The sequence below is a fragment of the Hipposideros armiger genome, unplaced genomic scaffold (assembly GCF_001890085.2).
Source record: "Hipposideros armiger isolate ML-2016 unplaced genomic scaffold, ASM189008v1 scaffold_75, whole genome shotgun sequence".
In the NCBI taxonomy this organism is placed as follows: domain Eukaryota; kingdom Metazoa; phylum Chordata; class Mammalia; order Chiroptera; family Hipposideridae; genus Hipposideros; species Hipposideros armiger.
In genome coordinates this window covers 1,938,018-1,965,958 of record NW_017731425.1, presented here as the reverse complement: position 1 = coordinate 1,965,958, position 27,941 = coordinate 1,938,018, and the positions used below count along the sequence as shown (strand labels likewise).

Below are 27,941 nucleotides of genomic sequence, written 5' to 3'. Positions count from 1 at the left end.
GCCATAATGCAATATGCTGTGCCTGGAAATTTGTATTTAAATTGAGATTAAATGAGCTGTAGCCCTAATCTTTTGTTAAAAGTAGACAACCCTTAACAATGGGGAGTTCTTTTAAATTGCAACTTGATTCTTGTTTTGAATTTTCTTAAATTGTTATGTATTTATATGAAAACCAAGGTCTCATTACTGGACTTAGTGGTGTTAATATGATGTTTAACTAGAAAACTAGTTCTAAAATCTTTTTAGTTATGTCCTCTGTGTGGATATATTAATCCTAGTCCTGTCCTTTCCATAGACCTGTGTGTATGTTACTACCTAAGTCTTTATTACTGCCTCTTGTTTCTGCCATCTGTTTAATTTATGAAATTATAATCTAATATTATTGAAAAGAGAAGTTGTTGCTTTGGTTTTAACTTTCTAGATCCAAATCATTCCCTTGTTCCAGAACCTTTAACATGGCATTTTAGGCTTTTCACAAGTGGGCTTTAAACACATCTGCAACTAGTCACTCGTTTTCCCATCCACCTACAGCAATTTTGCTGTAGCCATACTGGCCTTACTGTCCCTCACATACTCTGCGATGTGCTGCCTTTTTTTTTTTTTTTTTTTTTTGGTTTCATTCTTCAGCTGTGTGGCTCCTTTCCCCGCTTTGTCTCCGTAGCTCACAACCTGGCTGGTCCAACTATTAAAAGCTCGAGTGTTCCAGAAAGCCTTCCTTGAGTCCCCAGATCAGAATCCATTTCTCTGTCTTTTTAGTTATCTGCTTGTTGCCCCACAGGGTTATGAGCACCTTGAAGGCAAGAACTATCCTCATATTTGAAACTTGAATTCACATCAACATTCCCTGAGTCCTGGGATACCAGTGTCTTCTCACTCTAATTTCATTTTAATAAGGATTTTTGTTGTTTGGGTTTTTTGTTTTGTGGCGGGGGGGGGGGGGTATTAAGAATAAGGGAGAAGAATAGATTCTGTGGTTCTAATAGGGATTAGTTAACATAATCTTGTTGATTCAGGGTCTTGGTTTTTTTCTATCTTTCTATGTAGTGAAGGATTTATATAGTGTGTGTGTGTGTGTGTGTGTGTGTGTGTGTGTGTGTGTGTGTGTGTGTATATATATGTATATATATATAAAACCTGTGTCCTTGTACTCCAAGTTGCTCAGTCTTTCACTTGCTTGAGTTACTGTTTGCAAGTGTAAGTTTTAGTTATTGAGTAAGGCATTGAGTAATCTTAGCAAGTGTCTGAAAGATGAGATACCATGTTCATTAGGAAGATTAAATGGTATTTTACTTTTATAAAAATTTCTCAGATGTCACATCCATGGGGTGGTACTGATGGTGGAGCCAAGAGAAGTCTGCAGGTCCCAGCTGTCAAATCTCATACATATATTAAGACAAAAGAAATCATTTAACTCTGAAGATTGGAATAAGAATCTTATCCTTAATTTGGCCCAGTAGGTCACATATTAGACCTTTAGAGAAGGAAATATAATCCTAATGTATTACTTGGTTCTGCAGTATTTAATTTTTACATGGTTATAATAACAAATGTTTATGGATTTTTAACTTTAGAATAATTATTAATTTTAGATAAGGCACCTAAAACTTATATTTGCAAAACAGAATGAAAAAGTGTTATATTCTTATCTGAAGAAACATGGTCAAGGTTTGGAGGGAAAAAGGTGAGATTATTAAATTAATTTTGATGCCAGGAAACATAATTTAAATTAATATAATATGGGTGCCAGGTTAAAATAGACTAAAGCGATATGACAGTTAGATCCCATTTGTGATCCTAGACTGGATTCTTTATAGAGGTAAAAAAAAAATAGTTATAAAGAGTATAATTGGGTCATTTGACCAAATTGGAATATAATAGGTAGATTAAAGTACTGTATCAATGTTAAATTTTCTGAATTTGAAAACTAGTGCTGTGGTTATATATGAGATTATTTTTGTTCTTAGGAAGTGTATACTGAAGTAAGTAGTAAGGGGTAAATACAACTCTTTTTTAAAAGGTTCAGAAAAAATAAGTAACTGTGTGGGTGCATGTACGCACACACACACATGTATATGTGCATGTGTGTATGTATATGTATACACATATATATTTACACACACACACACACACACAGAGACAATCGTGGGAACTATTCTATCCAAAGAGGACAATGGTGGAAACTATCCTATCCAAATTCTTTGTATGTAATGGACTATATTACTTAATGATTTAAAAAGTGCTTGTTTCTATATGCCAGTAACTATACTAAGCACAATATATACATTATATTTTAATCCTCGCAACTCTTTGTTGCAGCTGTTACTCTTGTTTTACAAACAAAGAACAGAGGCTCAGAGAGCTAGCATGACTTGCCCTCCAGGTCATATGGCAGACTCAGGACTTATATATCATCTGCTCTCAGACCCATTGCTCTACATTCTTGATTGTTTTCTTGAAAGAGATCATTATCTTCACATTCTGTCTTAGGTTAAATGAAAATTCTTCATGCAATATTATTTTGAGTTTCTTTTTCAAAAACTTTTGTAGAAAAGTTTATTTTCCTAATTACAAATGTAAAGTAATTCTAAAAGCATAAAAACTCAAAGTCCTTACTCCTATTTTGTCAACAATCATTGTGTCATTTTTCTGTACATGTAGAAACATGCTTCATAAGTAATACAAGTTATTCATATGCATATTTTTATGTTAACCTTTTAAATTACAGAACATTAAAACTTTGACCAAGTTGATAACTGTGTGTTGGTGAATTATTTTTCATAAATATAAGAAAAAGTATATGTAGTCTTTGGCAATAATGATCATATTCTTCTCAAAAAAGTGTGTATCTTTTCACCAGTAAATTTATTTTCACAAATCGTGCAGAAATAATGCCTTGTGCAGAGATGGGCAAAGATGGTTATTTTGGCTTTTTTGATTGTAATAGAAAAATGGAAATAACCTCAATGTCTCAGCAATTGATGAATGGTTAAGTTATGGTATATGATAATATAATGGAATACTGAACTGCTATCTGAAAGTATGTACTGACACAAGAAGGATTTGATAACATTAATGGAAGAAAAAAGTTGTAGAACAATGAATACAGTATGACCCTCCCCCTCATTTTTTTGGTAGATTGTGTGTCTTGTATATGCACAGACAAGTATCTGGACAGAATTATAAATTAGTTAACAGTGGTTGTACTTATGTGTAGGTAAAGGGCAGCAGTGAATGAGAAGGGAACTCCTCCTTACTTTAAAAAATAACAGATTTGAGATATAACTTGGATAGTTTACATTTGACTCATTTAAAGTATAAAGTTCAATGGCTCAGTATGTTCACGGTGTGTAACCATTACCACAGTCAATTTTAGAGCATTTTATCACTTCAAAAAGAAACTCCATTCCCCTTATCTATCCAACCTCCTTACCTTTCATCTCCCCCAGACCTAAGTAACCACTAATTCACTTTCTATATCTATAGATGACCCTGTTCTGGACATTTCGTATAATGATGTGGTCTTTTGTGATTGGCTTCTTTTATTTAGCATAATGTGTCCAAGGTTGATCCACATTGAAGCATATATCAGTACTTCATTCCTTTTCATGGCTTAATATTAATATTCCATTTTTGGATATACAACATTTTATTTATCCATTCATTTGTCAATGGACATTTGGGTTATTTCCATCTTTTGACTATTTTGAATAATGCTGTTATAAACATTTGTGTCCCAAGATTTTGTGTGGATGTATGTTTTTGTCTCTTTGTTAAATGGATGTATGTTTTTGTCTCTTTGTTAAATACATAGGGGTGGAATTTCTGGGCCAGATGGTAACCCTATGTTTAATTGTTTGAGAAACTGTCAGGCTATTTTCCAGGGAGGCTATACTGATTTACATTCCGACCAGCAGTGTGTGAGAATAATTGTTTACCTTTCACACGTGTATTTTACAATTTCTTAGACTAAGAGTAATGACTCAATTCTTCCTTTTGTGGTGAGAGTATAATTATCACTCTGGGACCCACGTTTTGCAAGTCAGTTGCTGAATATTTCGTAAGGATTGGTCATATCTGTTCTTTGTAGTTTTATATTCGTTCATGTTGGCTGCAGTTCCCCATGGTCGGGGCTTTTTCTTAAGATCTTGGGCTTCCTATAGAAAGTTTATCTTTCCTCAGATGCTTAAAACAGCACTTCTTACTTTGAACTATTTTTATATGTTTTCTTATTTCCTCTCCTGACCATAAATTCTTTAATCTTTCTTAGCCCCCACATCTAGGCCTTTACCTATTATTGTCAATTATGTTCCAGAATACCTTTCACATCATTATGCTTTTATTCCATCTGTTCTGCCTCCATTCTAAATCAAGCAACCTTCTCCTTCCTGTAATTCTTGATTCTGCCTTTATTCTTTTTGTTCTCTAATCCAGTTACTACACAGTAGCCAGAATGACCTGAAAATAAAATCATGTCACTGCTGTTTAAAACCTGTCAGTGGCTCCCTATTGTACTTGGAATATAGCCTATACTCCTTACTTGTTACATGATCTTTCTCTTGTATGTTTCTTCACGTTTAAGTTGAACCCCTCTTCTTTCTGACTCAGTGCATTTTAGCTATACTGGTTTCCTCCTTTTAATCCTTCAGAAATGCCAGCCTTTCTTGTGTCAAGAGCACATGCTGTTTATTCCCTATACCAGAAACTTGCCTTGCCTCACAGAGGCCATTTCTGACCACCTTATCTAAGGTAGGACTCCCATATTCCTGCTCCCTACCCCCAGTGTCTGTCTCAGCATCCAGTTTGTTTCCTTCATCACATTTAGCACAATTTGTTTCTATCTTCCACACTGGAATATGAGTTCTTTAGTGCAGGAACAAGCACAGTGTCATATTTTCTGACACATACTAGGTTCTCAGGTAATTGTTGACTGACTGACTGAAGTGCAGCACACTATATTGGAGTCTTCATTTGAAGTAGAAGTGGAAGGTGTCATTTCTTGGTAATGACTCTGTTTAAATTGAGAATTTTAATCCTAAGTGGCAAATCTTTGTCTTGGTATTTCTGTACTCATTAAAAAGTTGGACTTGACTGGGAAGATAGCTAACGTGGATGTATCTGCTGATCAAGAATTTACTTTGTAAATGGAATTTGATTTCTAGTTCAGTGTCACTGCAGGTGAGCACATCTCAGTTGGGACAGCTAACTCTGTGATGCTTGTGAAAGGTTAGTTTTTTTTGTTTTTTAATTTTGCTAAAGAAAATCTTAAAAGACACAATGCACCTTGATATGTTAACTGTGTAAATCACTGGTTTTCTGACAGCCAAAACTTTGACTCTTTAAATTAGTTCTTCAATAACCGGGGGTTTTGAGGTAGAAGAATTCCTGTTATGTTAAGAAAAACTTATGTGAAAATTTCAAGTGTATAAAAATAGAGAAAATAGTTTAATAAATTTCCATTTACTTATCTCATTGGGCTTTAGAAATTATCAACTCATGGCCCATTCAGTTTCATAGATACTCTTACTCATTCTGCTTAGGCCGTGATATATCACTTCATCTGTATGTATTTCAATTCTTTATCTAAAAGAAACTTAAAAACATAACGACCAACCTCCCCTCCCCCATAACCACAATAATATTGTCGTTTATACAGATAATTAATAATAGTTTCTTAATATCATCGAATATTTTAGTATGTGGTCAGATTTCCCTAAATGTCTCAACTTATTTTTATATTTTCAATCAGGATGCAGATAAGATCTATATACTACAGTTGGTTGACATGTCACTTAAGTCTCTTTTAAATCTATAGGTTTAAATCTCTCTCCATCTCTCTTTCATCTCTCTCTTGTGTTGCCGTTTGTTTAAAGAATTTGGGTTACTTTCCTGTAGTTTTCCATAGCCTAAATCATTGTTTGCATCCTGTATTTCATTAGCAGTTGTAAAATGGTGATACCTGTTTCTGTCTTTCCTTTTTCATGTATTAGATGGTATACTCCTTCATCAACTACTTGATTGTACAAATGTTCAGTTTGTATAGGAAAAGCAGGATAAATACTAATTCTTTTCTCTTATTTTTACCAGTTTACAAAAATAAGAGGTTGGTTATCTAGCATCCTCCAGTGGTGACCAATGAAAGAGAATCATTATGAACTCATATATAAGTGTATTGAAACTCAATCCATTGCACTTATTATTTTTGTTTAGATTATTCAGGTTTTGGCCAGTGGGTGTGTTCAGGTTGGCTTCCAAGCCTTTTGACATACTCTTTGTAGTCTTTGATACTTTCCTTGCTTTCCAATTTAATAATATGTTCCAGAATCAACTTACATATTACCTGTTCCAGACCAGGAATTGGCTATTTCTCAGGAGCCATGGCTCCTTTTGAGGCGGGTCTTTAGAGAACATAGTCTGGATGATTAGAATGTTCATGGCTGCTGGATTGGTCCCATATCTTTTTGCAGTAAGATTAGCTTTAGTATTTCATGAAGAATTTGATTATATTCATACTCTTTACCTAGATTTTTTTACTGAGCTATAATTCACATCACATAAAACTCACCCTTTTAAAGTATGCATTTCAGGAGTTTTTAGTATGTGTATAATGCGCTAAACACCACCATTATGTAATTCCAGAACATTTTCGTCACTCTGCAAAGATACCCTCTACCCATGAATAGTTACTCCCTATTTCTTTCTCAGTCTAACCACTGACAACCACTAATCTACTTTCCATCTCTGTAGATTTACCTATCCTGGACATTTCATATAAATGGAATTGTACAATATATTATTATCTTTTGTGCCAGGCTTCCTTCACTTAGTGTAATGTTTTCATGGTTCATCCATGTTGTATCATGCATCAGTATTTTAGCCCATTTTACTGCTGAATAATATTCCATTATGTGGATATGCCACATTTTGTTTATTCAGTCATTGGTTGACGGACACTGGGTTTGAACATTTGGGTTGTTTCTACTTTTTGGCTATTATGAATGATGCTGCTGTGAACATTTGCATGGACATAATGTTTTCAGTATTTTTGGGTGTATACCCTGGAGTGGAATTGATAGCTCATATGGTGACTCCGTAATTTTTAAGGAATTGGCAAACTTTTCCACAGCAGTTGTACCATTTTACATTCCCACCAACAATGTATGAGTGTTTCAAGTTCTCCACATTCAGCCTACATTGTTGACATTAATATCTTCATCACTGGAATTGCATTTTGAGTTCTCTGTTTTGCAAAACATTAAATTCACTTCTGTTTAAGTTGTTTTAAGATATAGCAGTTCGAATGTGTATGATACTGTCATTAGAAACACAATTCTAAAACACGTACCTTTTGCAAAACATTAGGACAGTTTCTTCTTTTTTTTTAGATTCACCCAGTAGGTGTTTCTTAGTAAAATTAAGTTCCATGACTTTTTGTTCCCTTAAATCTAGAATAGTGCCTAGAATACATAGGTATTGAATAAATATTTATTGAAATAATAAAGGAGATAATTTTATGCTAATTGGTATTCTTGAGCTGGGTCAAATCACAAAGGTTTGTTTTAGGTTTGAAGAATGGTAAGAATGATAACTCTGGTTTGTTACTGAATCACTTAGTTCTTTCTCAAACTTCCAGCCTCTAAACAATGGAGTATCCCAAACTACTGTCCTTGGTCTTCTGTACTTGCTCCCAGTTAACTAGCTTTAATGCCATCCACACACTTACGTCTTTGACATTCACGTTAATATCGCTAGCTTCCATTCTCATTTCCAGGGTGGTTTATCTTCAGTTGAATATCTAATAGCCATCTTAACGTGTCTGAAGTGGAATCTCTGATTCCCTGTTCCCCCTCCTGTACCTTTGCATAGAGTGGGGAATCCATTTCTTTTTAATGGTCTTCCCTCATCAGTAAATGGGAATCCTTTCTTCCACTTGCTGAGGCCAACAAGTTTGACTTCTCTCTTTTTCTCTTATCTAATTAGCTCAAATCCTATGGGTGGTAATTTCAAAATATATCCAGAATCCAGCAATATCCTACCATTTCCATCACGACTACTTCGTAGTGATTAATTGCCTTCTAACTGGTCTTTCTGCTTCCTCATGTGCTCCTGACACACCTCCTCCCCCAACAGTCTAGTCTTATTTCCACCCAACAGCCAGAGCCATTCTTTATAGTAAGTCGTTTCATGCCACTCCTCTGCTGGCAGTTGCACAAGGCTCCACATGTTCTGGGCCCTGGTTGCTTTGATGTTCTCTATTCCCTCACTTACACTGCTCTGAAAGAGTTTACTTTGAATGTTGAATCCCAGAGTCCCCCAAATCTCCTGTGTTCATGAAAGTTTAGCAAACCAGAAATGCTGGCTTTGCATGGAATTCTTTTTTTTTTTTTTAAAGCAGCTTCTTAAAGATGATCATGCTCTTAGTAGCCTGTCTTTGCACTTGTAGTTGGGTATTATTCCCACACCTCCTTTGTTGTTTTTAAAAACCTGGTAAAGGTATTATTAGCACAGTTTATGTGAATTTTCAGATGAGCATAGATATTGAGACAATGGGGCAATTTTTTCATATTTTGCTTACTAAGCCAGTTTGATTCCCATAGGTGGGGAAAATCCATTTGGAATTTACAGATAAAACATCCTGTAATATTACAAGAATATTGTTTTTGTGCTTGCAGGTTGGTTTCAATTATTATTGCTTTATTACTTTCATCCAAGGTGTATAACATGTTTCGTATTACTATCGACATTAGGAACATGAGCCTTTGTTCCATTTTTCCCAGATAGGTTTGAACTGAGAGGAGTTTTGCAAAGGCATATGGATTTTGGATTTGACTAGTGTAAATTGGCTGGGTAGTAAACTTTTTCTTGGCTGACTCTGGTCAGGTTTTTGGGTCTGTGTATATGCAGTTCCTTTAATTAGAGTATGGCCAAGTAGGGGGGAAGTTGCCAATTTTGTCCCTTTTTTTTTTTTCTTTTTTTCTTTTTTTTTTTTTTAAGATCCAGGCATAAAGGAAAGAAAAGCTTTGGCAGACACTGAGGAAGGGACGGGGATCTCTCCTCCTAATCTGGGCCTCCTGTCATGGTAAGTACAAGCAAATAACAAGAAAATTGGAATTGAACTCTATCCTTACAGTGTCCATAGTTACCCATTTTTGTTCTTGTAAGAAATCATTTTACTTTTCCCATAACTCTTTTCTTGTCTCCTTTCTTTAATTGTTTAGTAGTAATGGAGTAGTCTAGTGTATCAGAGCTGTTTTATTTTATTAACTTTAATTCTGTGAGTTAGATACTGTCTCTTTTCAGTCAGATAGTAAATGGAGTCAAGATTAAAACCCATGATTCTTGGATTCCAGGTTTTTTATTTTCTAGGAAGTGTGTATGTGTGTGTGTGCTGTGTGTAGGAGAATTATGATATGGTCATACACATAGTCTTTATGAATTTACCTTTCTGGTTAGGAGCAATTTCCTATATTCCCCGTTCTATTTAAGGCAGTATTTTTATCCCAAAGAAAGTGAAGGCAGCTCTGCACAACCCTGCCTACATCTTTGACTAAAAAGAGCACATCGAGGACATTTTAGTGACTTGTGGGCCTTTTAGGGCCCAGGCCCAGTCTAGGCAGAGAAGATGGAACAATGAGCCAGCCATATTTCTGTCAATCCTAAGAATATGTAAATAGCACTTTAAGGCTTAAAAAAGAATGGTCCTCTGTAATATTGCCCTGCTTCTACCTTGTGATGTTTCCTAGATGCAAACTCTGTTTCATGCTGCTGCACAAAGAAGGAATTGAAAAGGCCATGTTAATTTCAAGCTTCATTAGGGACATGGGTGGAAAATGCTTTTCAAAATTAAAAACAAACTAAAACAGAAAAACTAGTTGTGCAGAAACGTCATCTTAAAAGGAGGAGAAAGGTAACTGCTTTCATCTCAAGCTGGGCCAATTTTTTCTTTGTTTATGGGCATAACAACTTTGTATCCTAGACCCAAACACTGATGAACTTTTAATGTTATTTCTCTAGACTATATTTTGTTTTATGGCCTTTCCCACAGAGTTTCTAATGAATTGAAAAATGTATACCTAATATTTATATGGTATGTATGCCAATGGTAATGAATAGCAAATGATGAGCTCCTGAAAGCAGCCCTGTTCCGTACTGAGGTCATCCTTCATTGTATACCACATAGACAGCAACAGTGTGCTCCTCATCCTAGCGCTGCTGAGGTCTCTGGTGCCCTGTGGGCAGCCTTCTTGGTGGGCTCTGGAAAGGTTTTTTTGTGCAGTAGTTGGGGAGCAGTATGACCATGTATCTTTAGAAAAGGTTTTTTTTGTTTTTTTTTTCCATAAACCAGCTTTATAACAGGTTTTTACAAAAACTTATTTACAGTTCTACCACCAAAACCCATGGTTGTATTCATTTTTAACTAGTCCAATGTCTATATGTATGTTTTGTGTAGTTGGAGTTAAAACTAATTAGAACTAATTAGTTTAGAAAACCAAGTTTCTATTTTTCTAATTTCTAAATGAATTAAACATTTATGCATGTTGATTCATTGGTTCCTAATGTTTATTTTACTATATATAACATTTTGCAAGTTGTTGAACTATTGATTTAATTAATGCTAATTAATAAATTCTATTGTTTTAGCATTTAGGTTGTATGTCCTTAATCCTTATTTTTTTGTATAGAGATTTCAGGAGCACTGAATCCCGTTCCCCCCCCACCACCCTTTTTTGAAATGTATACCTCTGTATTAATTTGAATAACATCCTTTCTCTTACATCCCTGATGTTTCTTAAATGAGACTGAAGTCTGTCTTTTTTGGGAGATTAAGCATTAGAAAAATATGTTTTCATGTCATATTATGGAAAATCTAAAGCTCTACAAAGGGAGACTAGTATAATGAGCTCATATGTATGAGCATATATGTATCAGTCAGCAGCAGTAATCATCAGTTCATGGCCATACTTGTTTTCTTTTGACTCCTTTATCCTCACCTCTTTGGATTATTTTGAAGCAAATCTCAAGCATTATATTAATAACAAGGGAAATTGTATTTTTGATGGCCTTCAAGTAACAGTCTTAAGAATAGTGACTGGAATTAATAATGGGACTGATAATTCCACTTTTGCATTTTGGTAAATGTTCGTTCCTACACAGATTTCATTCTTAGGCGTAGAGTTGGTTTTTTTGTTTGTTTTTAATCTTGGGATGCTATATTTGAGTTAATAGGCATTTTGACTTATCAGCAGTCTCTGTTCCCCATGTTTTTAAAATATATATATCTCTAATGTTGACTTCCTCTCGGAGGTATAAACTTACCTCTTTTTTTTTTAAAGATTTTATTGGGAAATTGGGGAAGGGGAACGGCCAAGTTGTTGTCCTTCAATTATAGTTTTGGAGGGCACAGCTAGCTCAGCTCCAAGTCTAGTCGCCATCCCGACCGCCCACAGGCAGCTCAAGGTGCCATGTTCAATCTTAGTTGTGGGTGGGTATAGCCCACCATCTCATGCGGAAGTTGAACCAGCAACCTTGTTGTTAGGAGCACATGCTCTCACCAGCTGAGTCATCCTGCTCAGAGGCAGCTCAGCTTGGACGTAGCTCACTGGCCCATGTGGGAATCGAATTGGTGACCCTGTTGCTCAGAGCTTGTGCTCTTAACCAACTGAGCCACTCAGCTGGCCCTAGACTTATCTCTCTTATCTGCATAGTTTAGCCAATAGCAGAAACTAGCCTGGGACTGTGTTGACTGATCCCTTTACAAGATTTTTGTAGGTGACCCCACTGACCACATGGAGCTGGTGGAAACTAAAAAGTGCCAGATTCCACAATGCCTGGTGTTTCTCAGCAATACCAGGAAATCCTCCATATGGAATATATTCTTTCTAGTACTAACAAATTACTGTTTATAGCCTAGGACAAATTTGTTTCCAAGCCTCTTCTCAGGCCAGCACTTGTCATTTTATTACTTCCCTTTGTCTCCTTCCAACTCCTTAATCTATCAACCATCTCAAGTTTGGCCTCCTTTTTTACCTATGAAATTTGGAAACTGTAATAAATTAAGCAGTTAATTGAACTTATGTTTAGCCAAGTAATGGTTTTTTTTAAACACCATTCTTCTAGAAAGTCAATGAGTAATTTGTCCTAATGTTAATTAAATCCTTGGGAATTAAATGCATTTTTATGTATAAGGGAGAAAAATCAGGTTTGAAGCCTTACAGGTGACGTGAACTGAGGCAATCTTTAAAAAGAGCATTTATTTTATTTGACATTGAAAAATTATTTCATGCTCTTGTATTGCTGGTCTAATTTTCAGTTCTCTTATGTTAAAAATCATTCCATTTTCAGTTTTCAATAGCTACTTTGGTTATATACATTGGTCTGGATTAGCATTCAAGTGAATGTGCCAACAAGAATGAAATGGTATATAGCATCTCTAGTTTTCTTTTTTTAAGTCTGTTATATTATTTCAATTCTGTGCTATTTAAAGGGCAGTAAAAAACTAGGAGTCACTTAAAGAAATAATGGGTACTTCTGTAAAATGATACTGAAGAGAATAAAACTTCAGGCCTTATACATTTATGTGAGTTAAAAAGGTAATATGCTGAGAGGCATATTTACAGTGTACCTTATGTAATAATTTTTAAAAGCATTCTTTCATGTTTTCTAGCATTTTCTACCTGATCCCTATTGGTTTATGAGAAAAACCTTCCCAAATTGAAGATTCCTCATAGTTTTCTCTTTAGTTCTAAGTGTTAATAGTCAGTGTTTTTTTGAAGTCAAGAGCTACCTCTTAAGAATGGAAATAGAATTGGTTAGAAACAAAGCTAACACAGAAAAATGAGTTGTTTTCAATAGTGACTGTGTCCCTTATTCCTTCACCTAATCATTGACCTCAGGAAATGAGTGGAAAGGGATGACAACAGAAAAATTCTGAGATGTTCTAAATTAAATTACAGCAGACTCAGAGTGAGAGAGATAATTATCCATTTAATAATAGCTGTGGGCCAACTAACAAGACTGTTCATATTCTTGAATGTACCGTATTTCCCCATGTATAAGACGCTCCCATGTATAAGACGTCCCTTAATTTTGGGGCCCGAAATTTGAAAAAAAATGTATTACATAAAGTTATTGAACTCAAGTTTTATTCATCATAAAATTCATACAATCCTCATCACTTCAAAACTCCCAACCATTAGCTTGTCCTCATCTGTGTCTGATGACGAATCACTGTCTTCATATATTGCCTTGTCCTCAGTGGGAAATGCAAGTAAAAATATCTACAACCACTGTATAAGATGCACCTAGTTTTTAGACCCCAAGGTTTTTGAAAAAGTGTGCGTCTTATACATGGGGAAATACGGTAAGGTGGAGCTTTGAAGCAGCTTCCAGGTGTCTATTGGCGGACCACCAGATGCCATAGCATCCTGCTTGAACTTTCAGGGCTGTTGGCTGTAACCAATCAAAAGGAGTAAATATTTCTTCCTTACAGACAGTACACCTATCATAGAACTGCCCTGCTTCACCTTTTCCCACCCTCATCCCCACCCCCCCTTATCTGTAGCCAATGTAAATTCTTTCAAAACAAACTTACATCTTTCTTTCCCAAAACAATGTATTTAAAACACCAGTCAATTCCTGGATGGTGGGCATGTTGCCTTCTTTACCTAGTGCCGCTGCTGGTGGTTTAAACTTCATGCCCTAAGACCTGGTCCTTTTCTGGCTAGCATGTGGCTCAATAAACCCTTCCTTTCAGAAAAGATTTTGGCTGTGAAAGTTTTTTTGTTGTTGTTTAATAGGGATAAAATGGAACAAGTTGACATAAAACCCTTCTTCTAACAAATTATTTGATGTTTATAGGAATTGAGCCGTTTTACAAAATTTTACAAACCTTTTACACCCTAGGTAATTATATTTTTCGAGGTTTAAAGCCAAGTCATATCTCTAAAATACACCAACTTCATTAACCTTTTTTTTTTTTGGTATGAAAGACTGAATAGATCTTTATACTTTTGCTTTTGAAATTATTTGATTATCAGCTAATTTGTTGACAATCATGGTGAATACTTAGCAGTTCTAGGGAAGTGACTTTATTAACATACTGTTTGTTTTCAAACAACAAAAGTCTCTAATGAATAAAGTTTTGTAATTTTTGTAGCATTTCATGAACCATTTATAAAATTGTTACAATTTTATTTGAAGCCACTAATTTCTTTCTACATTTTAAATATCAGACTTTAAAAAATGCCCTTAGAACGCTTGTACCTCAATATAAAATGGCCCTTTGCAGGGGAAGGAATGAGCCCAGTTAGCTAGGAAAAGATGCTGGTTTTATGGGTGGTAGATGGCTGAGTGATTCTTATTCAATCACTGTGTGGTTCTTCCTGTCATAGATTAGCAGTAAGAGAATGGTTTTAGAGAAAGCCTGACTTCAAATGATACAGCTTGAATCGGTATTTAATATTTGAGTAATAGTAAAACAGCGGTACTCAAACTCTTTGGTCTGAGGACCTCCTTCTATAGTCTTAACTTATTGAGGACCCAAAAGAGCTTTTGTTTATGTGGGGTATGTTTGTCTATATTTACTACATTAGATACTACACTTGATCTTAGCCAAAAGGCTGAGAAGCGATATGTTTACTACATTAGAAATTAAAACTGAAAAATCTTTAAAATGTTCGTAAGTTCATTTAAAAATAAACCAGTTAAATGTTAACAAAAATAACATTTTTGATAAAAGTAACTATTTCCTCACCCAAAAATACTGAGTGTAAAGTGGCATCATTTTACATTTTTACAGATTTCTTTAATGTTTGGCTTAATAGATGATAGCTAGAGTCTCATGTCCACTTCTGCATTCAATTTGTTACAATATGTTGTTTGAAATATATGAAATAGTAAATCCAACCTCAAACAGATAAGTTAGAAAAGGGAAGTGTATTTTAATAATTTTTTCCAGATACTTGTGTATATTTTTCTGTATACAATACTAAAACATGACATGTAATAGTTCTTTAAAGGTTAGTTGTAATGTGGAACCTGAAACCATATCAGTGAACTTTTTATATTCTATTATATTAAAACTGTTGGTCTGTCTTGCACTTTAAATGGATCTTATATCCATGCATGGTTTTGTAATGTCATGCATTAGTCATTTTGAAAATAATGGCTCATCGAGTAATGTAGATCTTCCAAATATAGACATATTTCACTATTAATTTCTTCCAAAAATCACATTTTAGTATCACCACTGATCTCATCTCAAAAATCTTAAGTATTAGGAAGCTTAAGTACATGGTGGCAGATGACAGGTTTTCCAAAATTCTAATTTTCCAATAAAAGCTTTATCATTGGCAACTAATAATGTCATTTGCAGAAAAGATCTGCCAAATGCTTACATCTGAATTACTGTAGTTTATCTTTCAGTTGTTTTTTCAATTAAAAGTTGTGCCTAAACAGATTAAGAAGTACAAATTACCAAGTATAAAAAGAGTCACAAGGACTTAAAGTACAGCATTGGGAATATAGTCAGTAATATTGTAATAACTATATATGCTGTCATATGAGCACTAGACTTATCAGGGTGATAACTTCGTAAGTTATATAAATGGCTAATCACTATATTGTATATCTGAAACTAATAACATTGTATGTCAACTGTAATTGAAAAATAAACAATTTTTAATGGTATTAATGAAATAAGTGATTAGTGCAGCTTGTAGCTAAAACAGTTGCACAAGTGCTTTACCTTGAGACAATCATAATTAGTATGCAGCAGAAGTGTTTCATGTATATCTCTGATATAAAAAAGACTTCATTGGGCCGGCCGAGTGGCGCATTGGTTAGGAGTTGGCTTGGGACGCCAGGTCTGAGCATCAGGGCCCAGGTTCGGATCCCACATGAGGGCCAGTGACACTGCGCCCTCTACAGCTAAGATGGTGAACAACAGCTTGACCTGGAGCTGGGCTGCTGTGAGTCGCCGGTGACGGCATAGGCTGCAGTGGGGCTGGCCGGTACCTGGTGTGCGCTTTCGTGAGCTGCTGTTAGCCGCCATGAGCGGCCATCCAATGGCCGGTGACCGATCTACCTCACCCAGGAAGAGCGCAATGATAATACCAACATGGGCCAATGAAGCGACGTCCTCAACAACTAGACTGAAGAACAAAAGTGCAGCAACTTGTCTGTTCCCCTTCCCCGATTCCCCAACGCTGTGCCTGTCCCCAATTCCCCAATAAAAATCTTAAAAAAAAAAAAAAGACTTCAGTTAAGGGTCAAGATTTAATAAAATTTATCATTTTTTTCCTTGTTCTATCAAGGACATTCTAAGTGAAATTGGTGCCACTCCCTTGATTGTACTAAAGTGCCAGCAGTTTTACCCACCAATTCTTTTTGTGTTGTTAATACAAATGTCAATATAGTGCAAAAAAAACAAAAAATGTCTTAGTATTATTGTGAAGGTGGCTTTGACCTCATAGAGCCCCTGAAAGGGTCTCAGAATTTGTAGCCTTCACTTTCAGAACTACAGTAGTAGAGGTATTATGATTTTATGATTAAGACTGCTCTTGGGTAAAACCTTAAGTGTTATTTATAGGTAGGAATTTTTTTCTCTCTTTGAGGAGATGTAAAGAATTCTTAGAATTGTGATAAGTAGCATATGCAGAAATGTCCACTAGTGGTTATAATTCTTAGTTCTGTGAGTTGAGCATGATATGGCTTTTGCTCTTAGAAAGTTTGCTATGTAAACAGATTCCAACATAATTTACACTTGTACTTTCCAATATATTGCTTTTCTCTCCTGTCTTCCTATACCATAAGAAGTCATAATGTAAAAGACTGCTTTTTTATACAAGTTATGATTAGTTCAATTCAAGTGCCATTTAGATTAAAATTTATTGCTGCTGCTTTTGAGATTGCTTTAATAGAAATAAATCTATTTTGTACTATAAGACATATTGTACTAGGGATAGTGGTTCACACATGTTTTTATTTTGAGAAATTCAGTTAAGCTTACATTAAAAAAAAAAAACTTTCTATTATGGAAATTTCACATATAACCAAAGTAGACGCAATGGTATAGTGAACCCTACTTACCCAGTTTCATCAGTTATCCCCCATGGACAACCCTGTTTCATTTACGCCCCACTCACTTTCCCCTTACCTTCCTCTCTCCAATTATTTTGAAGCAAAATCCAGACATCACATCATTTTATTCTTAAATAATTCAGAATGTATCTTTCAAAAACAAGAATTTAAGGTTACAAATTAAAGAGAAAACAAAACCACTGTATCTTAATTTCTCTTACAAGTAATGTACTAACAACTTAATAGTCCTTAATCTTTTTTTTTTTTTTGACATCATTGTGCTCTCTGACTAGAGGTGCCTAGTATATTAGATGGAAGACTTGGAGATGAATATTTTTTTCTTGAGTTTTCTGCCTGTTCACCTTGGTCACTGGACTCTCATTGGGATTACAATATTAAACATGGCAGGAAAACCAAATATGGATTACTAGGAGCTTTGAAATTGTTTAAAGGTTTTGGGGTTTTTCAGGATGAAGAGACTCGGCATAGCCTTGAGTGCATCCAGGCCAATCAGATCTTTCCAAGGAAGCAGCTGATCCGGGAGGATGAGAACCTTCAGGTAATTACAGGCCACTTTTGATTGTAAAATAGTACTTAGCATCCCAGTAATAATGTAACAGAGCTAATGGTTTGAAGTAATATACTATATAATATATACCTTTTCCTAAACCATGCATATAAATAGAAGTGCAATCTAGAAAACATCTCTCCTTTTAGAAAGACTTATTTCCTGAGAATTTACTGTTTGAGATGATCATCTCTGTATCATTCCTTCAGTAGTCTAGAATTTGAATAATTAGGTGTATTCAAATTATGTAAGTATAAACCCATCAGCTTTAGGTCTTTACCCACTTACATATTATGTTTTAAGTTTTAGTGTCAGAGGATTTGTCATTTATTCACCTAACCTGTGTTTGAAGAATTTGCTTTACTGCTTCAGAACTCTAATGGTTTCTTCTTCCATTTTGAAGGTTCCTTTCCTTGAACTTCATGGAGAAAGCACAGAGTATGTGGGCCGTGCTGAGGATGCCATCATTGCCCTTTCTAATTACAGACTTCACATCAAGTTCAAGGAGTCTCTTGTTAACGTAAGTGATTACCATTTGTTTTCCCACTAAAGTACAATAGATGGAGAAAGGAAGTTAAAAAACTTGTTAATGTTCTCAGGAATGTTATACAGGATTGGGTGTGAAAACACTGTGTGCTCTGCTTTTCTCTCACTTGATTTAGCAGTCAGGGGACACAAGGTTAGCAAGTGATTCTTATGCTTGACTTAAAATGATACATGTAGTTGTCATCTGAGGTGTCCATTGTTTAGCAACACTGAATGGTTTGCATTAGGTAATGCTGTATCATTAAGCTTTATAAGTGTGCAGAGGCTATATATATAGACCTTTATTCCTCAACCTTTAGTAGTTACTACTGCCTCAGTTGAGATAACTTCCTGGACCTTAATGTCAAATGATGAGATGTGTGTTGAGCTCAGTGCAGACGCATTATAGGATGAAGTTACTCAAATGGCTCCTTAGTGGTATAAGTATACATATAGATGTTAAGTACAATGTTTTGGTTTTTTTTATTTGCATAATGGACTATGTACTACTGAAAAAAGGAAGGCTGTCAATTCTCAGAAGTGCGTTTACCCTTTTCAGTTAGGAGGATACTCTCAGTGAACTGGTTATTCCAGCGCACTGCCATTATTAATAGTTTTCAGTTAATGTGCCTTCACCACAAAGGCACAAGATTTCATGTTACTTCCACCAAATGAATGCCTTCTCCCTTCACTACTTGCCAGCATTGTCAAGCTTTGCTGCACTTTGGCTCTAGCATAGAGAAGTGTGTTATGACATCTTATGAAAGCTCAGGACTATACTTTCATTCGGATTGTGTGTTTTGGGGTTCATTTGGGATTCTTTGAAATCTGTCACTTAAGTTTATTTTATTCATCAGTCCAAAAGTTACCCAACTCTTTCATCACATTCTTTTTTTCTCAAAAGACTCAAATGGCTGCCATTTTCTTTATAGTCAGCTTTTATTATTTATTTAGTATTTATTATTATTCTTTGTAGTTAAGTATATACATCCAGGAGCCATTGTGGCCTGACTTCCACTGGCTTCTAGATTTGGGCTACGATCATAGCTATTAGTTTTCTGTCCATCAGCTAAAAATACACATTGGATTCATCAAGGAACGAGGCGTGATGCGCTTTCATTCCATAAAGCACTGTTCAGAAGGGTCCATTTGGAATTGGGTGGTCGTGATAGGAGGGGACCAGACAGAAATGTCTATGAAATCCCAGCAACCAGAAAGTCTCACCAGCTACAGTGAAAGTAATGACAGTAATACTATAGTCCCCCTGTATCTACAGTTTTGCTTTCTGCAATTTCAGTTAGCTGTGATCAGTTGTGGTCCAAAAATATCAAATGGAAAATTCCAGAAATAAACAATTCATAAGTTTTATGTTTTTCACTGTTCTGAGTAGTGGGATGAAATCACACCCCTGATGGCCCCAAAGTGCAAGAATAGTGATGCTGGCAATTCAGACATGCCAAAGAGAAGCCATAAAGTGCTTCTTTTAAGTGAAAAGGTATGTATAGTAGACCCCCCTGTTTGCAGGGGATATGAGATGAGGCTTCCAGTGAATGGATGCCTGAAATGGCGGCTTTCACCGAACCCTGTATATACTGTTTTTTTCTATACATACATACCTGTGCATACCTGTGATAAAGTTTAACTTATAAATTAGGCACAGTAAGAGATTAACAATAATAATAAACAATATGCTGTAATAAAAGTTATGTGAATGGCTTTGAGGCCATATGTACTATGATACTGTCATGGTCAGTCTAATAACCAAGAGGGCTACTAAGTGACTAGTGGGCAGATAGTGTATACAGCGTGGATATGCTGCTGGACAAAGGAATGATTCACATTCCAGGTGGGGCAGAGCAGGACGGTGTGAGATTTTGTTATGCTACTCAGAACAGCATGTGATTTAAAACTTATGAATTGTTTATTTCAGGAATTTTCCATTTAATATTTTCGGACCACTGTTGACTGTGGTTAACTGAAATCGCAGAAAGTAAAACCATCATCAGTAAGGGAGGGGTACTACTGTATGTATGGGAAAAATCATAGTATATATAGGGTTCGGTACTATCTACGATTTCAGGCATCCGCTGGGGGTCTTGGAACATATCCCCCATGGATAAATGGGGGGGACTGCTGTAATTAGTAGAATTGCCCTATTTAATTTTGTGTTTAAATTGTATTTAAGTGGCCGGAATCAATGAAATTGTACTTAAATTGCATGTGGGGATGATATAGTTTTATATCATTGCATTTTTCTGTACAGACCCCTATTTCTCAGCTTATTGGTTTATGGTGAAGTATTTTAGGGACTATTTTTAAATCTATTTGGGAACAGTCTGCATTGGAGAGAAAACTTGGATCTGATCATGTCATTCACCAGCCTAAAGCCCTTCAGTATTTCTTTACTACTTTTAAGATGAAATTACTTTGCATGGTGTTAGGCTAAGTGGTGTGTGATCCTTGGTTTCTGCCAGCTTTTCTGTCTGTTTCCCTCTTTTCTCTCTTCTCCCCTTGGTGTTAATAAAACTACCCTCCTTGCACTATTCAGCCATATCTCACACTTCTGAGTTCTCTTGCTTCTTTTCTGCCCAGGGAACTTCTCTTCATCTGTCATAACCTAATTTAGGTGAAACTTCTTTTGTCCTTTCTCAGTCCCAGTTCCCTCCCTGGCAGTTTATCATAATCCTCTGCTTCTTTTGTATCTTGAACACACCTTTACAACATTTACCAGATACGTAATTTTTTGGTTATATTCATCCTTGTATCTTCAGAATCCAGCGTGTCTCCTGGTGCTATGATAGTCAGTAAATACTGAGTGAATTGAAGTTAATATGGGTTTGAAATGGGTATTAGACCATTTTAAAACTCCTTTTAGATTTAAAGTTCATTGTAAGACAACATATCTTTGTGAATAGGCCCTGTGTCATCATCACCTCTAACAGTAGCTGTCTAATAGGTTGTTTACTGGAATTGTTAGTCCCCCTTTGTGATTGAGAGATAATGCTTAAAAAAACTTACCACTATTCTTACTTTTGATCCATTTCCTCACCTAAAAGTGTTTTCTCAGTTAGCATTGTAACCTTCTAAGGAATAGAGCCTGCATGTCACTTAAAAAGCCCAAGATAATGGCTTTGCACAGAAAAATGATTATGCAGAAGTATTTTGGCATCACCCTAACTTGAAATATTTCAGATTGAGAGAGACTAGGACTTCTCCATACAAATATTATAATTAATCGCATCTCAGTTAGTGCTGCGGTTCCTAAAGACTGGTTACTCCAGGAAACAGTGGCTCCTCCTGCACTAGGTCTTGGATGGAGACCAGAGAGTTGGTCTCTCTCGCCCTCTCCTCCCTCAGCAGGTAAGTATTTCAGTACAATATGTGAGATCAAGAAACCCCTTTTAAAGTTATTAAATCTAAATAAAACATATTTCAACCATCAAAGCCCAAATGTTCCAGTATATATTGTGGCATGCCACAATTTGCATCTTTTTGTATGCCTTTAAATCAATACATTTAGCACTTTAGAAAATAACTTACTGTCAGGTTTTAAATAGCTACCTGTTATTATATATTCTCTTTAAAATTTTTTTTAATTGTAAAATTGGTATACAAGATTACATGTGTTTCAGGTATACAACATTACAATTCAATCTTTGTACATTGCATAGTGCTGAACACTGTAAGTCTGGTTACTATTCATCACATTCTCTTAATTTCACAGCACATTGACTGAAATGTGTCTGTAGACTTAGATACCATAAATATTACTTTAATCCACACACATTCACTGGATATCAAGTTTCCAATTTCTAGGTTACAGAACTGTGTAGTAGAGTTGATTAGTAACATTTAACGTAATGAATCGCTCTCATTCTGTGCTTTGCCCAAACTATATTTTAACATACGAGTATATACAGGTATATTTCTTTGATGCTCAGCTAATTTATAAACAAGTGTTCAAGTGGAATTCATGAAAGCTTAAAACAATTTTTGTTTTGTAATTCAATAGACCGCCTCTCAATCTACTGCTTCTGAAATCCCAGTAAGTAGCATGAGAAACCTAGGCGGTTTTTGCACATGTGCTTGGAACAAATTGATTTTGAATGTCAGATGTGTACCTTGCAAATCAGCAAAATGTGTCCTCTCTGCATGAGTCCCTTCCCTCTTACTAGACAAAGTTCTAGTGGTACTCTGAAATGAGAACAATTTGTGGGGTGAGGATAAAGCCCCACAGCTTATCATAAGCAGATGGAATTGTGACCTTCAAAAAATATAAACTGAATTTCAACTAGGAATCATTTGTCAAATCAACGTTAGTATTTAAAAGGACATTAAAACTCCTGTTTCTAGGCTGGTCTGTTAATGCTTAGGAAAAAACTGAAAGTGTAGCAGCTATCACACTATTCTTAACAATTTTTTCACATTTGTCCATTGTCTAACGGTAGTGCAGTTCCCCAAGCATCAGTAAGAGGTTAATTAACACTGAGTGCACTTTGACTTAGCATTCATATACCAACAGGGGCATCGAAACCAGTGCTGGAAGAGTAGCTTGTAAATATCAAAGATGAGCAATGAAGAGTGTGTTTTTAACCTGTGACAGTCTTCTTTTTTGGATTGGTTTTTAAAAGATATGATGTACTGCCCAGATATTTCACAGCGTATCACAGATTTTAGGTTTAGAATCATTACTTGCTTCATTTTTACTCAGTTACTACCATTTTTAGTTCAAATCTGTATATAAGATTAGTACTTCCCATTCAGGCTTTAAAAAGGACATTTGTTTTTAAAAGGTAGAAATTATCCCATTTTTAAATTCTGGTGCTTAAAAACAACACGCATGCACGCACATGCGCGCGCACACACACACACACACCCCCTCCAATCCCAAACACACACACACACACACACACACACACACACACACACTCCCTCCCTCCCTTCCTCCCTCCCTCCAATCCCAAACCCAAACCCAAGAATGACACAGTAACTGTGCATGTCTGTTAAATTCTTTAACTGCTGCTCTTGCTTTTTTGGAATGATGATCTTACAGTGTTGGTGTCATGATGTAACTTCTGGCCTTTTGAGAAACTGATTAACAGCACTGCGTGTGCGTTGTTTTGAGCATGAGCTTGGTGAAATTGATAAGAGGAAAAGCACTTTAAAAGGAGATAGAATTACCTGGTAGGTAGAAGGTAGAGGAGTAAAGAGCAATAAGAAAATGAGTTGCTACAAAACATTTGAGTCAGTGGGCTAGAGAGGATTTGAATGTGACTTCAGGTTTCTTACTACTCTTCCATGGATAGAATTGCCTCTAAAAAATCTTGGTTTAAATTCTGTTTTCCTCTTGAAGATCCCTGATGGAAAGGCCCTACTCGTGAAAGAAAACCTAAAGTGGAGCTCACACAGAAGGCAAGGGCAATCTTAGAGCAAGAAAGTAGCACCATATATAATGGAAGGAGCCTGGGCTGCAGGACAGACATGGATTCCCGTCTCGACTCTGTCACTAGCTTATTAGTGTAGTGGCTAACCTTCCTGGGCTGTAAAATGTTCTGGCTCTTGAATCTGTAATTATTTGCTTATAAAGTTGGATTCTAAATATATCTGGTTACAGAAATGGTGAGAGATCCTCTACATACGTGAGAAAAGTTGAGAAACCTAAAGCAATGGAGTGAACCTTAAAAAACGTAGAGAAATTTAGTAGTTTTGGCTGAATAGATGAAAAGAATGCCAGTTCTACCTGTTTAGAAAGGGAAGCAATCTGTGGAGGGAACATTGAGGTGGAAACATTGAGGTAGAAAGGAGAAGAAAAAAGGGAGATGTTCATTTGACATAAAATCAGGTATTTCTCTTTCAATGTTCCTGTTCTTGCTGCATACTCAACTTATCTGCTTGTAACAATCTGTGTGAGTATTAAAATCTGCTGTTTGCTGTATCTATGACTTGAGTACATATGGTGGTTTCTGGTGACTTGCTAGTATCTGCATATTAGCAACCAACATTTTTATTCTTCTTCCTTAAATTTGTGATGTTAAAATACATGAAAATTTGTATATCAAATGTATTTTAGGTAGCGAACATTTTGCATGCTTTGAGATGTTTCATTCTTATTCTGAAAGTCTGGGCATAGGCTGTTGGTCTCTGGTCCAGCAGATAAGAGAAAACTTACCTGTTCTTTGTAGCAAAGCAGCACAGGCCAGTCCTCTCTCTGCAATAGCTGCTAATAACATTAGTTGGTTTTCAAACGATTAAAGGGAACCTGAGATGCAGGTGACACTGAGAGAGTAGCCTCTCCATGGGGATTTGTAAAGCTCACTTTCACTGCACCCCAGGCTCTCCTCATTCCCTGTGACTGGGAATTGCTAAGTTGTGACCATCTGAGGTTCAGAAACCAGAAGCTGGTGGCACATAGGAAGGCGTGAAGCTCATCCAAGGAAATCTGGAAGCAGGCAAATTTTAGTTGGTAAAATTTTAGAAAATTGACATTAGAACTCAGGCCTCTTAATTGTCAGTCTGACAGTCACTTTTTTTTTTTCTTCAAAGTGGGGGTTGGAGAAGGGAGAGGAGAAGAACATAAAAACAGATAAAAAACAACATGAGAATTTATTACAAGGCACCTAAAGGCTTCCCTGAGAATAAACCAGTGTCCTCTGCTTAATCTCCTTTTCCTCCTTTACAGTTTATCCCTACTGATACATTGTTGTTGTTGTTTTCCTTCTTAGATGGACAGGTCTTGAAAGAAGTTTTAGCCACATTAGCTGCAGCTTCTCACAGCACCTTGGGGTTAAGGATTTCAAAACAGAGCCAGTGCTCCTTTTTTTTCTCAGAACCCAGGCAAGATTTCATAATCTTCCTCATACGCCCAGTCCTGTTACAAGTAAGGAGATTTTGTAGATTACACACTTAGAACTAAGCAAGAAGGCTCTGGTCCTGAGGTGGAAACTCCCAGCCAGTACCTGAAGATTACTATTTTGCTTTCTTCCCCTTTTTAATCCCTGCCCCGGTTTCTGTTTCTTTGTCCCAGGCGTCCAGCACTGGGCTTCCTTTTGATCCCCACATCCTTGTTCTTAGAGTTCTTTGCTAACTCTGTCAACTGCATGGTGGACAGGGTTTCTGAAACATGAAGCCGCCCTGTCCAGGCGGCACCCTCTTGTTCCTGTCTGTGTTGGAGACTGCCTCTCTCTTCGAAAATGCTAAACACGAATTGTTTGACTGCTACTTGCAACTCCCAGAGCCACATTTTGGCTAGCATGAGTAAGGGACAGTGGTCTATCCTTTTCCAAGGAATGAGACTATCCAGTATTATTTTACCAAGCTCTCTAGAAGTTTTGGAAATTGCTTTTTGAAGCCAGGGGTTGAGTTAGGATGAGTGGAGGGACAGGGGGAGGAGACTCATGTTATCTTGAGGATTTGTCACCCTGTTCGGATGCTTTTCCTTCTGTCTTCCCTTCTCTGATCCTCTTCACTATTGTAATTTACTCCTATGTTCAGTAGAATCTGCTGACCCAGTTGGCAAGAAGAGAACCACTCTAGCTTGCTCATCTCTCAAGCCTCACTTGGCAAACAAGGGCTCCTCCACGGTCTTTTAAAAGCAAATTAGACTTAGCTAGTTTTAGGACCTTTGATCACTGTGTGCCTGCTTCCTCCTGCTTGATACCTGTGGGTCTGTTCTGCGAGCAGAGCGCCTGACCAGCAGCCACTGTCCTGTTGTCTTACCTGTGCAATCTGCAGGCAGTTTAGACCTCCAGTCTTTTTCAGGATGCTCCTTCGTTGACACAAAACCACAAGCTTTGTTGGGGCAAACGACAAGTATAGTCTCACTAGCACCTTGATCTGGGCTTCTTTTCTGTAAACAAGATAGGATTACTCTTCTGCTGCCTTTCAGCTTCTGTGTCATTACAAATCACAGCTAGCCATAGCACCTAAAGTACTACTTTGAGTGATGAGCTTACTGCCTGAGAGATGACATGTTTTCCAGTTCTTCGGAGGTGGTGCCTTCTCTTCATGACTTGAGATAAAGGAAAACCCTAATTCACTCAGTAGTAAATCACTTGAGTATTATTGATCCAGATAAATTTGCAGTTCTGTTTGCTCCTTTCCCCTGTAGAGCTTGCTAATCACTCTTGTTGGACACGTTGAAGAACTGCAGGGTTGATGCCTGTTTGACTAAGGGGACTTCATCTTTTTTAATCGCAGGTTCCATTACAGCTTATAGAAAGTGTTGAATGCCGAGATATATTTCAGCTTCATCTGACTTGCAAAGACTGCAAAGTTATCAGGTATGTGTCGTGTTTATACTGCTATTTATTGTAGAAAATACTTTTTTTTTTTAAAGATTTTTATTGGGGAATTGGGGGGATGGGAACAATGCTGGGGAATTGGGGGAAGGGGAACAGACAAGTTGCTGTTGTTTTTTGTTCTTCAATCTAGTTGTGGAGGATGTTGCTTCACTGGCCCAAGTTGGCACCATCATTGCGCTCTTCCCAGGCGAGGCAGATCAATCGCCGGCTTCTGGACGGCCGTTCACTGCGGCTGCTGGCCGCTCACGCTGGCTGCTGGCTACACACGGTAGCCCATGGCAATCCACTGCCACAGGGGCTGCAGCCTACACCGTCGCAGGCGACTCATGGCAGCCCAGCTCCAGGTCGAGCTGTTGTTCAGCATCTTAGCTGCGGAGGGCAGTGTCACTGGCCCTCATATGTGGGATCCGAACCGGGGCCCTCTGGCATCCCAAGCCAACTCTTAACCATCGCGCCACTCGGCCGGCCCTAGAAAATACTTTTTAAAGAATGGACCCATTGGGGCTGGCCTAGTGGCGCATTGGTTAAGAGTTGGCTTGGGAGTGCAAGCTCTGAGCAGCAGGGCTGCCGGTTCGGATACCACATGGGCCAGTGATGCTGTGCCCCCTATAGCTAAGATGGTGAACAACAGCTCGACCTGGAGCTGGGCTGCTGTGAGTCGCCGGCAATGGCGTAGGCTGCAGTGGGCCGCCATGAACTACCGTGAGTGGCAGGCAGCCTGCTTGAGCTGCCGTGAGTCGCCATGAGCAGCTGTCCATTGGCCGGCAGTCAATCACCTCAGCTGGGAAGAGCTCAATGATCACAATACCAATATGGGCAGTGAAGCGATGTCTTCTACAACTAGACTGAAGAACAAAAGAGAACAAAAGGACAGCAACTTGTCTGTTCCCCTTTGATTCCCCAACGCTGTTCCCTTCCCCCAATTCCCCAATAAAATTTAAAAAAAAAGAATGGACCTGTTGTTTGGTAACAGAAAAGCAGTTTTTGAGGGTCAGGCTTGTTAGGAATATTTTTCTGAGTAGTTAATATCTGAAATGTTTCATCTTAGGTTACTTTGCTATTTGAAAGGTATTTTTAAGTGGTTTATTTGGAAATAATTTCAAATTTACAAAAAAAAAACAAAAATATAATACAAAGAACACCAATATTATTAACATTTTACTCCATTTGCTTTATAGTTTACAGGAATGTGTGTGAGAGAGAGAGAGAGAGTGTGTGTGTGTGTGTGTGTGTGCGCGCGCGCGCTCGCGCACTCGTTTAGAACAGGATCCAGTCAAGGTCAGATATTATATTTAGTTGCCATGATTCTATAGCCTTCTTTAATCTGGAACATTTTTCACCACCTTTCTTTGTCTTTTATGACATTTTGAAGAATACCCTCTTTTGTTTTAATAGACTGTTTCTTATTGTGTGTCCAGTGTTTTCTCATGAGTAAATTGAGATTGTACATTCTCAACTGGAGTACTATATGT

At 36.9% G+C, this 27,941-nt stretch overlaps 1 protein-coding gene across 10 annotated transcripts in view; it reads left to right on the top strand.

The window, feature by feature from the left end:
• Positions 1-27,941, top strand: part of MTMR3 (myotubularin related protein 3) — a 137,956-nt gene that overhangs the window by 75,060 nt on the left and 34,955 nt on the right. For 6 of the 10 annotated variants that reach the window (XM_019643101.1, XM_019643098.1, XM_019643093.1 and 3 more), the window contains 5 exons: positions 8,992-9,076; positions 17,546-17,635; positions 18,048-18,164; positions 22,182-22,214; positions 26,366-26,448. In XM_019643101.1, the coding sequence (XP_019498646.1) occupies positions 9,074-9,076; positions 17,546-17,635; positions 18,048-18,164; positions 22,182-22,214; positions 26,366-26,448 (326 nt within the window). In that variant the 5' untranslated portion in view covers positions 8,992-9,073. The remainder of the gene's footprint in view (positions 1-8,991; positions 9,077-17,545; positions 17,636-18,047; positions 18,165-22,181; positions 22,215-26,365; positions 26,449-27,941) is intronic. The other 4 variants (XM_019643102.1, XM_019643100.1, XM_019643099.1 and 1 more) reach the window with 1 other exon arrangement.